The 15,162-nt window shown below is 50.3% G+C and overlaps 1 protein-coding gene across 2 annotated transcripts in view; it reads right to left on the minus strand.

The window, feature by feature from the left end:
* Positions 1-15,162, minus strand: part of LOC119972603 (solute carrier organic anion transporter family member 5A1) — a 257,638-nt gene that overhangs the window by 42,992 nt on the left and 199,484 nt on the right. For both annotated transcript variants that reach the window (XM_038809568.1, XM_038809567.1), the window contains 2 exons: positions 4,571-4,730; positions 269-510 (listed from right to left, as the gene is read on the minus strand). In XM_038809568.1, coding sequence (XP_038665496.1) covers positions 269-510; positions 4,571-4,730 — 402 coding nt within the window. The remainder of the gene's footprint in view (positions 1-268; positions 511-4,570; positions 4,731-15,162) is intronic.

Raw genomic sequence — 15,162 nt, forward strand, 5'->3', positions numbered from 1 at the left:
CACTGCAGTCAGCAGCAAATACATATCGACGAAATCAACTCAAACAGAGAGACACAAAGTGTGTTCATTCAATTTCAAATGAGGCTTGGAATATTTATTTCAGGAATTTTCTAAATGGATGCTCCTTCCTTCGTGCCACACAATGGGATCATTAAAGTGTCACATGATCTGCACCAAAGGTTGCACCAAGCCATCATGTGACAATAAACATATCACTGAGTATATTCTTCCAATACCTCCTGAACTGACATGCCCAGCTGGCTCTTACCTGAGTGTTACTATGATTACTGATGGCTGTGCACAAGCTGTTATTAACGTGACGATGAACAGGAATATCAGAAAAGGGATCAGTGTATTGCACGTCCGCTCACACCTGCCAGACACTGCATAACCATTCTCATTCAAATATGTTTTCACAATAACCAATCGGAGCTGATTTCTCTGACCGACGGTCGGCGGGGTTATCACCTGCCGGCTTTGAACACAGGCGCAGTCAGTGTAGTTCCTCATCTGTAAAACAAAATACGAGACTTAGGAAGGATCACTGCTTGAAGTTAATTACAGTCTACCCTCAGTCACAGCACGAATTGTTGAGACAGCTATTGCGGAAGGCACTAAGAACATTCCTAATACAGCTGTTTTTGTATCATCATTCAATCCTTTTTCTACAATACACATCCACATCAGTAACCAATCTCTTAAGAAACTATCAGAAACTTTTTACTTCATTCAAATATAAAAGAAAACTTCTATTTTTGGAAGGAAATCCACTTTTCCACTACCTCAGTCAATAGTTTCCCTTTGAACTATGTTGTATCCACCTTTACACATTGGGTATTATTTATTCCCATTTACCCTAAATCAGTCAGTAGTTAACTCTTTAACAGCATCAGTAAATATTCTCCATTGCACCGCATAATTGAACAAACTAAAAGCTTTCATAGATCACCACCTAGCAGCATCTCCAGATAAAAGAACCCAATATTCTGTTAAAGTGCAGAGAGAAATGTCAACAAGGTGACTGTAGTATAAAAGAGAGCACATGAATCAACACCCAACCTTTGAATTGATAACTGATATACTACACAACTGCTAGATCTAGGACTTAAAACTAGACTTCTCTGCCCATTTGTCTCAATTTCTACATGCCTAATAGTGATTGAATTTACAGGAACAGCTGTCGGCCATTCGGTCCCTCAAGTCTGTTTCAAAGATTCTAACATTCTTCAGTGAAGACACTTCTTTTCATGACAAACCCCTTTATCTGAGGTTGTAACTCTCTAGTTCCAGATTCTCCAGGCAGAGAAAACAACCTCACAGGGGGCTTGACTGAAGAGATGTTAAGAATTTTGCACGTTGCAATTAATTTACCTTTCATTTTCCTAAACTCCAGAGACTATAAGAGGCTAATTTTACTCAATGTCTCTTCATAAGAAAGCCCTCTGAACAGGTTGTCAGAGGTTAATAGCTTGAGGGATCCACTCCGAATCAAGCATGGCTGGCCAGCAGTCTCTCCCACTCTAATCACCAGCCGGTGCCATGTGTTGGACAGATCTTAAGAACATAAGAACTAGGAGCAGGAGTAGGCCATCTGGCCCCTCGGGCCTGCTCCGCCATTCAATGAGATCATGGCTGATCTTTTGTGGACTCAGCTCCACTTTCCGGCCCGAACACCATAATCCTTAATCCCTATATTCTTCAAAAAACTATCTATCTTCATCTTAAAAACATTTAATGAAGGAGCCTCAACTGCTTCACTGGGCAAGGAATTCCATAGATTCACAACCCTTTGGGTGAAGAAGTTCCTCCTCAACTCAGTCCTAAATCTACTTCCCCATATTTTGAGGCCATTGCCCCCTAGTTCTGCTTTCACCCGCCAGTGGAAACATCCTGGCCGCATCTATCCTATCTATTCCCTTCATAATTTGAAATGAAAAAAATGAAAATCGCTTATTGTCACGAGTAGGCTTCAATGAAGTTACTGTGAAAAGCCCCTAGTCGCCACATTCCGGCGCCTATCCGGGGAGGCTGGTACGGGAATTGAACCGTGCTGCTGGCCTGCTTGGTCTGCTTTAAAAGCCAGCGATTTAGCCTGGTGAGCTAAACCAGCCCCTGGTTCTATAAGATCCCCCCTCTTTATATAAGATCCCCCCTCATCCTTCTAAATTCCAACGAGTACAGTCCAAGTCTACTCAACCTCTCCTCGTAATCCAACCCCTTCAGCTCTGGGATTAACCTAGTGAATCTCCTCTGCACACCCTCCAGTGCCAGTACGTCCTTTCTCAGGTAAGGAGACCAAAACTGAACACAATACTCCAGGTGTGGCCTCACTAACACCTTCTACAATTGCAGCATAACCTCCCTAGTCTTAAACTCCATCCCTCTAGCAATGAAGGATAAAATTCCATTTGCCTTCTTAACCACCTATTGCACCTGTAAACTAACTTTTTGCAACTCATGCACTTGCACACCCAGGTCTCTCTGCACAGCAACATGTTTTAATATTTTATCATTTAAATAATAATCCCTTTTGCTGTTATTCCTACCAAAATGGATAACCTCACATTTGTCAACATTGTATTCCATCTGCCAGACCCTAGCCCATTCACTTAACCTATCCAAATCCCTCTGCAGACTTCCAGTATCCTCTGCACTTTTGCTTTACCACTCATCTTAGTATTGTCTGCAAACTTGGATACATTGCACTTGGTCCCCAACTCCAAATCATCTATGTAAATTGTGAACAATTGTGGGCCCAACACAGATCCCTGAGGGACACCACTAGCTACTGATTGCCAACCAGAGAAACACCCATTAATCCCCACTTTTTGCTTTCTATTAATTAACCAATCCTCTATCCATGCTACTACTTTACTCTTAATGCCATGTATCTTTATCTTATGCAGCAACCTTTTGTGTGGTACCTTGTCAAAGGCTTTCTGGAAATCCAGATATACCACATCCATTGGCTCCTCATTATCTACCACACTGGTAATGTCCTCAAAAAATTCCACTAATTAGTTAGGCATGACCTGCCCTTTATGAACCCATGCTGCATCTGCCCAATGGGACAATTTCCATCCAGATGCCTCGCTATTTCTTCCTTGATGATAGATTCCAGCATCTTCCTTACTACCGAAGTTAAGCTCACTGGCCTATAATTACCCACTTTCTGCCTACCTCCTTTTTTAAACAATGGTGTCACGTTTGCTAATTTCCAATCCGCCGGGACCACCCCAGAGTCTAGTGAATTTTGGTAAATTATCACTAGTGCATTTGCAATTTCCCTAGCCATCTCTTTTAGCACTCTGGGATGCATTCCATCAGGACCAGGAGACTTGTTTACCTTTAGCCCCATTAGCTTGCCCATCACTATGTCCTTAGTGATAGCAATCATCTCAAGGTCCTCACCTGTCATTGCCTCATTTCTATCAGTCGCTGGCATCTTATTTGTGTCTTCCACTGTGAAGACCGACCCAAAAAACCTGTTCAGTTCCTCAGCCATTTCCATATGTCCCATTATTAAATCTCCCTTCTCATCCTCTAAAGTACCAATATTTACCTTAGCCACTCTTTTTTGTTTTATATATTTGTAGAAACTTTTACTATCTGTTTTTATATTCTGAGCAAGTTTACTCTTGCAGCTTGATACTCAACCTGTTGGCTGCATTATGAACACACCTTCCTTGGCTATCAAGTCCTGGGGTGGGACGTGAATCCAGACCTTCTGGCTTAAAGGGAGGGGTGCTATGCAATGCACCACAAGACCTCCCCAGTTTGTCACTGCGCATACATGTTAATTTCTGTGCACAAGGGCTGCCAAAATTCATTTGATACCAACACTTTCTAGCATTTTCCTTTTAAAAAATATTCAGCTTTTCGATTCTTCTGACCAACTTGGATAATTTTATATTTCCCTAAATTATGGGCAGAAACCTGTGTCCCTGCCTGTGGTGAGTTTGGTGGTGGAGGACATTTAATCAGGTGGGAGGCTGGGGGTGGGGACCATCCCACCTTCCGGTTTCCACCCTTATTAAATATGGAGTGAGACGACCCAAGATTGGCTTTCCTGCCATGCTGCCAATTAATGCCCACTTATGGGCCTCATCTTGCTGCCGCTGGTATTAACCCAGAGGTGGTCGGGGGTGGGGATGGATCATTACACGCAAACCCTGGTGTGTTTTCATGCAGGCTTTTGGGGCTGAGGAGGAAGGGCGGGATCCCTCATTCAAAAGTACTCAATGCCTGGTCGAGGGACCCTGCATCAGGGAGGGTTTGCCAAGAGTGACCCTGGCCTGCCGCCCTCACACCCCATTCCCGTAAGCCAGTTCTGCTGGCACCGTCCCTGGGTCCATCCTTGATCTGAGGCCCAGGTGGATGTTATACCAACAGCAGCCACCCTCCCAGTGGCGCTGCTGAACATAGAAGTGCTGGTGGCCTCTGATTGATCAGCAAATCTTAGCAAGTGGGACTTGCACCCTCCCACAGTGTGACTCTGTTGTGCGTGAGTTTATCAATCATATGAGAATGTTATTTTGACATTCACAATCTTGTGGTAACAGGCACTCACCCCTGTGCTTTCATTCACCACGTTTGAGCAGCCAGCCAAGCAAGGACTGAAGTATGTGATCCCATCTGATCCACAGACAGGCTCATACTCATGGATTTTGCACGCACAGTTAACATTGCAGCCACCTGTTAGATTTCTGTGCGCCATTTTAAGCGATGGGCTGGAATAAAAACAAAAGGAGCTGTTACTGCCATCATTCCTTCTACAAAGAAAACACTGTTGCTAATTCATTATGCCTTTCAAATAGAATTACACGCAACATTTTTTTTCTGCTGACGATAGGTAGATTTAGGCAGAAATTAGTGACATCCATGTGAATCAATGCCCAGATTGTTGAGTGGCATTTAATTGTTCTGGGAGTCATATAAAGGGCAGAGTAATATTAAGAAAAGTTTATTTCAATCACGTCTTAACCATTTACAATTTTTCCTTTCCTATGTTAATTGGTATAAGCGTTTTTTCCCTAGAACCTCCAGGGGACACTGAGGAACGTATGAACCAGCGTAGACCATTTAGTTCCTCAAAGCCTATTCCACCATTTAGAGAGGTCATGGCTGATCTGTAACTTAACTCCATATACCCACCATCGCCCCATATCCCTCACTACCTTTGATTAACAGAAGTCTATCAATCTCAGATTTAAAATTTACAATTGATCTGGCATCGATTGCCATTTGTGGAAGAAAGTACCTAAATTTCATCACCCTTTACGTGTAGAAATGTTTTTGACTTGAATTGAATTTGATTTATTGTTGCATGTACCCAGGTACAATGAAAAGTGTTGTTCTGCATACAGTCCAGCCAGATCGTTCCATACATGGAAAAAACATGCATGCACTGGGGAGGGGACCAGCAGCCGGTCCAGGAAATGTTACATGCAGGTGTCTGGTGACCAGGGGCCACCGCAGCAGCGGGGGATGCGTGGTTAGGGCATAATGATGGCAGTGGATGTGGGGAGGAGGGTCCCGGGGTGGAAGACACCGCTGATCATCAGTCTCTCTCTCCCTCTCCAATCCCAGATATTACACGGGATGATGATATCTTGGACCTCTTGGGTGGCTGCCCTCACGGTGCTGCTGGCAGATCCGGTGGCCAGACGCCAGAGAAGGCGGTGGCAGCAATGTTGACAGAGGTTCGAGGTGGGGCCCATGCGCAGGGCTCCGCCCCACACCCTGAGGACCCGGCCGCCCATCAGTGTACAAGGTATACAGGCGTCGCTGGTCATTCAAACAAATGACGGACCGCGTGTGCCGCAGGAGGCTGCGCCTCAACAAGGGGACGGTGCAGCTTCTGTGCCATGTCCTCGCGGACTTGGCACCAGGCAGAGGAGGAGGATACCTGCTCCTGGTGGACTCAGGATCATTTCAGGCCTCGAGTGGGGACTTGTATGGCATCTCACAAGCTACAGCTCAGAAGTGCACCCATGAGGTCACGGATGCCTTGTTTGCCTGGGTAGCAAACTATATAAACTTTGACATTGACCAGTCTCAACAAGATGCCCAGGCAGCAGAATTCTCTGCCAATGATGGGATGCCCCAGCTCAAGGATGGCCATGCCCGGGGAGCTGGGGCAGGGGATTGGTGGTCGGCCCGTGTCCCGTGTTCTTCAATACCCTTGGTGGTCATCCTCTGGGGGTCCTCGGGCTCTGGCCCACCTGCCGGCAAAACATGCCTCGCTGTGCCATCCTGTTCCGGTAGCTGACTCCGAGGCGCGCCATTGTCGGGGGTGGGGGGGGGGGGGGGGGGGGGGGGGAGCTGATGGCCCCTGGGACATGTCCCCAGCGGCTCGGACACGTTGACAAGATACTCAGCCATGGCAGTCACTGAGTGAGCCACACCTTGGATGCCACCATCCATGCTGCTGACGTCGTGAACCAGGCTCTCCACTGCCATCGCCACCCTAGCTGTGTTGGCCTCGGTGCCATGCAATGCCAGTGCTATTTCCTGCATCGGAGCCTCTGGGACTCCTCCGATCGGCTATGTACCTGCTGGAGTGTTGCTGACACCCCCTCTGAATATCACGGCCACAATCTAACATCTGCATCAGTTCCGGTAAACCTGGTCCAGAGGCTCAGCATCTGCCTGGGACCCAGCTGGATCCTGGGATCCAGCAGACCTCCGGCTGCTGTCTGGCCTGGGTCTTCCTGCCTCCACCTGATGTGCATCAGCAGCTGTGTGGTGCTCACCACAATGTGCCCCAGAAGCCTGACCACTAATGTCACCAACTGAGATGTCTGTCTCTGCATTGGTAACGGGTGCGGAAGACAGATGTGCCGTGAATCTGGGGGTCTCCTCGGAGCTCCCCTCCGAGGCCTTCCTATGGGCGGCTGCGGGGAGCATACCACCTGGATGGGTTCAGCACCGTCAGATGGGGATCCTGCAGGATAATGGACATGTGGGTCAGTGGGAGGGATGGATCATTCTGTATGGCATTAACAACTCAAGTGTGAAGGCTCATTGGGTGGCAGCCATAGATCTTCACCTCTGGGTGGCGGGCGGGGCCGGTGCGAGGGGGTCCGGTGCCAACTCACCAGTGCAGCCCGGTGGAGGTTGCTGATCTTCTTATGGCACTGGGTGCCAGTCCTCCTGGTGATGCCCCCCAAGCTGACGCCCGCTGCCACCTCCCGCAGGGTCACTGGCTGCCCTGTGGGTGACTTTCCGAGCCCCTCAGGGAAACAGGGCATCCCATCTGCACTCGACCATGCCCACCAATCTGACCAAGTCGAGAACCCAAATCGTGGGACTGGTCTCCTCGGTGGCTTGGCTGCGAGCTGTGTGGTTTGCTCTGCAGGATTGGTTCAAGTGCTGCTCTCCGCTTGTTGGCGGGGAGCAGGTGGAATCGTCATTTGCGGCGTGAAGCCCCGGAGTCTCTTTAAGTGGACCAATTTACGTTTAATACCAGTGGAGGCCTCGCCGGGTTGAGCGTCGGGAAGCTTGCGGCAGTTCCCGCTCATGACCATGAAACCTTTCAATTAAATCGTGCCTTTAAGATTCTGAGGGAGCTTGACAGGGTGGATTCGAAGAGGATGTTTCCCCTTGTGGGTTGTGTAATACTAGGGGGACACACTAAATAAAGAGTCTCCCATTTAAGGTGGAGATGAGGATGAATTTTTACTCTCAGAAGTCCATTAAACTTTAAAATTCCCTGCCCAGAGAGTTGTGGAGGCTGAAACATTGAATGTATTCAAGGCAGAATTTGATCAAAAAGGTAGTCAGATGTGATATAATAATCACTTATTGTTACAAGTAGGCTTCAATGAAGTTACTGTGAAAAGCCCCTAGTCGCCACATTCCGGCGCCTGTTCGGGGAGGCCGGTATGGGAAGTGAACCCATGCTCCTGGCATTGTTCTGCATTACAAGTCAACTATTTAGCCCACTGTGCTAAATCAGCCTGATGGGGAAAAGCAGGAAAGTGGAGTTAAGGATGCAGTCAGATCAGCCAAAATCTTATTGAATAGCAGAGTAGAACGTTAGGATGAATGACATGGGCTGAATGCATACTCCAGCTTCCATTTCTTATGATCGAACATCTCACTTCCCTTCCCTTTCCCCACAGCTTTGCAGTCTATTTTCTCTCCAGGTGCCGATCCATTTTCCTTTTGAAAACCATGACTGAATCTGCCTCTACCACTGTTATCAGGCAGTGCATTGCAGATCCTAACCACTCATTTCACATAAAAGCTTTTTCTCATGTCACCATTGGTTCTTTAACCAAACAGCTTAAATTGGTGTCCTCTGGTTCATGACATTTTAATGATCTATGTACCTGGGCCCCAGATCTGTTTGCACCTCCGCTGCTTCTACATTCTCTCGATTTGCCATAGTTTTGTCTATCCATTCAAAAGCTAGTGATTCGAAACAAACCTGTTGGACTTTAACCTGGTGTTGTAAGACTTCTTACCGTGCCCACCCCAGTCCAACGGCGGCATCTCCACATCATGGCTACGATTTTACATATACACAGCTCAACAGTGCTGCCTATATCTGTGTCATCGGCAAATCTGGATATGTGGGACTTAATTCTCTGTTTTGCAATGCCGGCAGTGAGAATTCCGATCGGGCGGAAAATTGTACGAAATGGAAAAATTCAGCTTTATGCCCGGCGTCGATTCCAACAGCATTTTCCAGTCCGATAATGCTGCCGGCCTTATCGAATTTTGCACTTCATGCCGGCAGGTCCACACAAAACCGTCATTTGCATGGATTCAAATATCATAAGCAACCTGGACACTTCATGCTCCGCTCCACCGCCAACTATGATGTGCCACCCCTCTTAGCAGAAATCTCATGGGCATGGATTGGTGCAAGTGTTTATAAGTGGGGACTTGACTCCTGGGAGGGAGCAGGAGGCTAAAACAAATCTGAAAAAGTCTCAAATATTGTCCGGTTTACTGGGGGTGGCTGCCTGGGCTGGAGCAGTAGCAGGGAATGACTTGGTGCCAAGTCTGTGGACGCGGGAGTATCCCCCTCGGGATTGGGGTGGCCTGGCTCAGCCTGCTGTTACTGCAGTCTGTGATTTAAACACAACTTTCTGGTGCTACTTACAGGCTCCTGGCTACTTACAATGCTTACTGTTCACAGTGTCCTGGAAATGGTCAGAGAGCCTCTGGTGATGTGGGATCTTTCCCAGGCCACTCTTCTGGAAACCCTCTTACCCTAGGTGTATCATCAAGGGGATGGGCGTGGCCAAGCTGAATCAGTGGCCCCACCAGGTACTGGCCCTCCTCAGAAGCTTTGCCCTACTGCAGAGGAAGCTGGGGATTAACAGAGTTTACTCCAACCAGAGGACACCTGCACTGTGGCCTCTGGAACCTTTCCTGGTTCTCTGACCCCCTCAGGGCAGATGTTTCACCAGTGAACCGCCACCCCTCAGGACCACCAGCGTCTCCTCCTGGTGAGGCTGGCAGCGCTGAATGCCTCTGCCACTACCTCCTAGGCGCTGTTCAGGAGAGGTTTCAGTCTGCGGCCCATCCTGGGGAAGAGAATGTCCCTCCTCTCCTCATTGGCATTGAATCCACCTCAGACCCTGACCTCGGGGAGCGTTGGGGGGGGGGGGGGGGGGAGGTCTTCTGTGAGCCCTCTTTGTGCCTGCAGTGAGCGCGTGGTAAATGGAGCGCTTAGAAACAACGCCAGCTGTTGGGATTTTTAGCGCTAATTCCAGCCCCAGCGATTACACAGCCCGCTGGCGGGGAATTGTTTTCAATTCCTGGTGGCTGAGTGATGGCCAATTTGCATGTCCTGGCTCACTTACCGAATAGAGCCCTCAAAGGACGTGAATCGCACGCTATTCAGTCCCAGCCGGAAAACTCCCAAATAGAGAATTCAGCCCGTGGTTTTCTATCCTACCTCCTAAGTCATTAATAAATATATCTGGAGTTTTGAAGAATGTGAGGTGATCTTCCTGAAATATACAGGATTCTGATGGAACAACCCAGTACCTTGTGAGACACCATTAATCACATCCTACTAATTATTGTACATGTCCAATATCCCGACTGTCTTCTGCCACGCAGGCAATTTTCCAACAAGGTCAACAATTTGCCTTTAATTCCATGAGCTTCAACATTAACAAGCAGTCCCTTATTTTTTCTTTATTTGTTCATGGGATGTGGGCATTGCTAGTTGGGTTGGCATTTACAACCCTTGAGACGGTGATGTTGAGCCACTTTTTTGAATCGCTGTGGTCCATGTGATGTAGGTACACCCACAATGCTGTGAGGAAGGGAGTTCCAGGATTTTGATCCAGCAACAGTGAGACTTATTGGGGACTATATCAAATGCCTTCTGGAAGTCCATTTTCCGGTCCATTATTTTAGTCACCATTCAAAAATGTTAATCAGTTTTGTCAGGCATGATCTATCCTTTTCAAATCCTTCCTGGTATTCTCTGATAAGCGGAATATTTTCAATTCAGTCACGCTATACCTCTTTTTTTTGAAAAACAATTTATTGAAGGCATTTTAAATACATACAGAATTACAAAAATACAAAAGCCAACTGTGGGAACAGGTGTCAACCCACTCTTCCTTTCCTGTAACCTCCCCCCCCCCCCAATAACAACTCCTACTGATCGCGCTGCGACTCTGGCAGCCGCCCCCCTTTTCCAATTTATCGCCCCCCCCCCCAACAAAAAATAAACAACCGCCCTGCTGATGGCTAATACTCCTGAGAGAAGTCAATAAACAGCTTCCACCTCAAGGTGAATCCCTCCCTCACCTCTCGAATAGCGAACTTAATTTTTTCCAAATGCAGGAACTATGACAAATCACTCAACCAAACCCCTGCCTTTTGTTGCTCCGAGTCCTGCCAACACAGCAAAATGCATCTTGAGGCTGTCAGGGAGGTAAAGGTCATGATTTCTGCCTCTCTCCCCACCTGTACCCCCGGATCCATTGACACTCCAAATATCACCACCATCGGATTCGGAGCTACCTCTACCCCCAAAACCTTTGACAATGCGTCTGAAAATCCCTTCCAAACCCCCGTCAACCTTGGACATGCCCAAAACTTATCTACATCGTTCACACTACCCCCCCCCCCCCCCCCACCCCGCCCTCACCTATCCTCTTCCCCCAAAAAGACCCAACTCATCCTGGCATCCTGAACACCATCATGTGAGCTCTATGCACCAATTTAAATTGGATAAGACTTAGCCTAGCCCCCCCCCCCCCCACCCCCCCCCCCCGCCCCCCCACCATTGATCCCTCTTCAAGTACACCCTCCTCACCGTGGAGCCTTTCCTGTCCACATAACATTAGAATCAACCCATTCACCGTCCTACAAACAGGACTTCGGAACAAAAATAGGGAGATTCTGAAATACAAACAAAAACTTTGGCAGCACCATCATCTTCGTCATCTACACCCACTCCACCAGAGATAATGTCTTCACATCCTATCTCTTGTAATCCGCCTTCATTCCCTCCACCAGCCCTCAAGTTCAACTTGTGCAGCTGGGCCCAATTCTGCGCCACCTGTGTCCCAAGATAGTGAGAGCTCACCCCCACTACCCAAAAAGGCAATTCTCCCAGTCTCCTCTCCTGTCCCCTGTTATAATATCCACTCATGTATATAATGAGATGCAGACAGGCAGTGATTGACACATAGGATGACCAATGAACACACAACACAGAACAACCAATCACCAGACAAGACACCACCACTATAAAGCTCACAGGGCATTAAGACTCCTGCTCTTGGAACGACTTCCGGTTGTGGTGATGCAGTGCTAAGTCGCGCGTTCGGTGGCTCCCGCTTTTTTTGGACTTTCGGGCTCTTTTAAGGGCCCGCGACGACGCTGTTTTGACTTTTCCCCGGGTGGGAACGCAGCCTCTGTGCTTGGCGGCCGGTGGATGGGCTGGACTAGAAGTGGAGCGACCAGAAAATCAACTTTGCAGCAGAAGAAGGAGCGAGGCAAAAAGGACAAGATGGTGGCGGGCGGGGAACCGGCAGCGTGGCAGCAGTGGACGAGGGAGCAGCAGGACCTGCTGCTGCACTCCTTCCAGGAACTAAAGGCTGAGATCCTGGAGCCGTTGAGGGCATCGCTGGACAGGCTCGGGGCGACTCAGACGGCTCAGGCTGCGGAGATTCGGGAGCTGCAGCAGAAGGCTTCGGAGAACGAGGATGAACTCCTGGGCCTGGCGGTGAAGGTGGAGTCGCACGAGGCACTTCACAAGAAATGGTTGGCAAGGATGGAGGAGATGGAGAATCGCTCCCGCCGGAAGAATCTGCAGATTTTGGGCCTCCCGGAGGGGCTGGAAGGTTCGGATTTGGGGGCCTACGTGGTCCTGATGCTGAACTCGCTGATGGGCGCGGGGTCGTTCCGGGGACCCCTGGAGCTGGAGGGTGCCCATCGGGTGATGCTGCGGAAGCCCAGGCTGAACGAGCCGCCCAGGGCGGTGCTGGTCCACTTTCAACGCTTGGTCGACGGTGAGTGTGTGCTTCGTTGGGTGAAGAGGGAGAGGAGTAGCAAGTGGGAGAACACGGAGATCAGGATCTACCAGGACTGGAGTGCGGAGGTGGCGATGAGAAGGGCTGGGTTTAACCGGGCAAAGGCAGTGCTCCACAAGAAGGGGATCAAGTTTGGCCTGTTGCAGCCGGCATGCCTGTGGGTCACCTATAAAGACCGCCAACTTTCCTTTGACTCCCTGGAGGAGACCTGAGCTGAAGACTGGGGGCTGGGGGAACATTGTACACAGCCCGGAGGCTTTGTCCTCCTTGATATCCTTTCGCTTTTTTCTTTTTGGTTCTATTGGACGATGTTTTTTTGCTGTTCTGTTTTTTCTTGTCTGCTTTTTGGGACTGTTATCTGTTTACTTGGGTGTTTTATCATATCATGTTGGGATTTTTATTATTTCACTGGTTGCGGGTTTGGGTGGGGTTCGCGGCTCTGTTGGGTCATGTGCCTGTCTTCCTGCGTTTTGGGTCGGGGGGGCGGGGCTTGGAATGGGGGCGCGGGCTTTTCTCCCGTGCTGGAGACACAGGGGGCGGGGGCGGCATTGGGGGGGGTGTCACTGGGGAGGGTAATTGTGGTGGCGGGAGCAGCCGGGGTCAGCAGGAGTCGGCTGACTTACGGAAGTACAATGACTGGAGTTACGCAGCTAGGGGGGCCCTAGCTTGCGGGGGGGGGATGGGGAGGTTTGGGGGGGGGGGGGGGGGAAGAGGGGGAGGACACCGGGTAGCTGCTGGAATGGCCAAGAAGGAGCTGGAGCGTGTAGAGGGGGCGGGATGGTGGTCTGCCGCTGTGGGGAACGGGCTGAGCGGGGGGGTGCGCGGGCACGTGGCAGATTACGGAAGGGTGATGGCTAGTCGACGGGAGGAGGAGGGAAGGTGGCCCTCCGATCCGGTTGATCACCTGGAATGTGAGGGGACTGAATGGGCCGGTTAAACGGTCCCGCGTGTTCGCGCACCTGAGGGAGCTGAAGGCGGACATGGCTATGCTTCAGGAGACGCACCTGAAGGTGGCGGATCAGGTCAGGTTGAGGAAGGGGTGGGTGGGCCAAGTGTTTCATTCAGGGCTGGATGCAAAAAACCGGGGGGTGGCAATCCTGGTGGGGAAGAGGGTGTCGTTTGAGGCGTCGAGTGTGGTGGCAGACAGCGGCGGGAGGTACGTGGTGGTGAGCGGCAAGCTGCAAGGGGAGCGGGTGGTGCTGGTCAATGTATATGCCCCGAATTGGGATGATGCAGGTTTCATGCGGCGCATGTTGGGCCAGATTCCAGATTTTGGAGGTGGGGGGGCCTGATAATGGGGGGGGATTTCAACACGGTGCTGGATCCGCCACTGAATCGATCCAGTTCCAGGACGGGTAGGAGGCCTGCCGCCTAAGGTGCTGAGGGGGTTTATGGACCAGATGGGAGGGGTGCATCCATGGAGGTTTACGAGGCCGAGGGCCAGGGAATTTCATACTTCTCCCATGTGCATAAGGCCTACTCTCGGATAGATTTTTTCAAATTAAGTAGGGCGCTGATTGCGAGGGTAGTAGACACTGAGTACTCGGCTATGCAATTTCGGACCATGCCCCGCATTGGGTGGACCTCGAGCTGGGGGAAGAGAGGGACCAGCACCCGTTGTGGCGCTTGGAGGTGGGGCTGCTGGTGGACGAGGCGGTGAGGGGGCGGGTTCGAGGATGTATCGAGAGGTATCTAAAGGCCAACGATAATGGGGAGGTCCGAGTGGGGACGGTCTGGGAGGCGCTGAAGGCGGTGGTTCGTGGAGAGTTGATCTCCATTCGGGCCCACAGGGAGAGAGGGGAGCAGAGAGAAAGGGAGAGATTGGTGGGGGAGATGGTGAGGGTGGACAGGAGGTACGCGGAGGCCCCGAAGGAGGGACAGCCTCCTTGTTGACCACCAGGAAGGTGGAGGCTCAATGGAGAAAGGCTCAGGGTGCGGTGTACAAGTATGGGGAGAAGGTGAGCAGGATGCTGGCACACCAGCTCCGTAAGCGGGATGCGGCCAGGGAGATTGGTGGTGTTAAGGATCAGGGAGGAAATGTGGTGCGGAGTGGGTTAGACATTAATGGGGTCTTCAGGGACTTTTATAAGAGACTATATCGGTCCGAACCTCCGGCGGAGGAGGAGGGAATGGGGCGCTTTTTAGACCGGCTGAGATTCCCAAGGGTGGAGGAGGGATGGGTGGAGGGTCTGGGGGCGCCAATTGAGGTTGAGGAGCTGGTCAAAGGGATAGGGAACATGCAGTCGGGGAAGGCGCCGGGGCCGGATGGGTTCCCGGTTGAATTTTACAAGACGTACGCAGACCTGCTGGGCCCCCTGTTGGCTAGGACCTTTAAGGAGGCAAGGGAGGGGGGGGCTTTGCCCCCGACGATGTCTCGGGCGCTGATCTCCTTGATTCTTAAGCGAGACAAGGATCCCCTGCAGTGTGGGTCATACAGGCCGATCTCACTCTTGAATGTGGACACCAAGTTGTTGGCAAAGATCTTAGCCACGAGGATTGAGGACTGTGAGCTGCAGGTTATTCACGAGGATCAAACGGGGTTTGTGAAGGGGAGGCAGCTGAACACTAATATATGGAGGCTCTTGAACATTATAATATTGCCGGCGGTGGAAGGGGAGGCGGAGATAGTGGTGGCGCTAGATGC

This window comes from Scyliorhinus canicula, chromosome 10, assembly GCF_902713615.1.
Source record: "Scyliorhinus canicula chromosome 10, sScyCan1.1, whole genome shotgun sequence".
In the NCBI taxonomy this organism is placed as follows: Eukaryota; Metazoa; Chordata; class Chondrichthyes; order Carcharhiniformes; family Scyliorhinidae; genus Scyliorhinus; species Scyliorhinus canicula.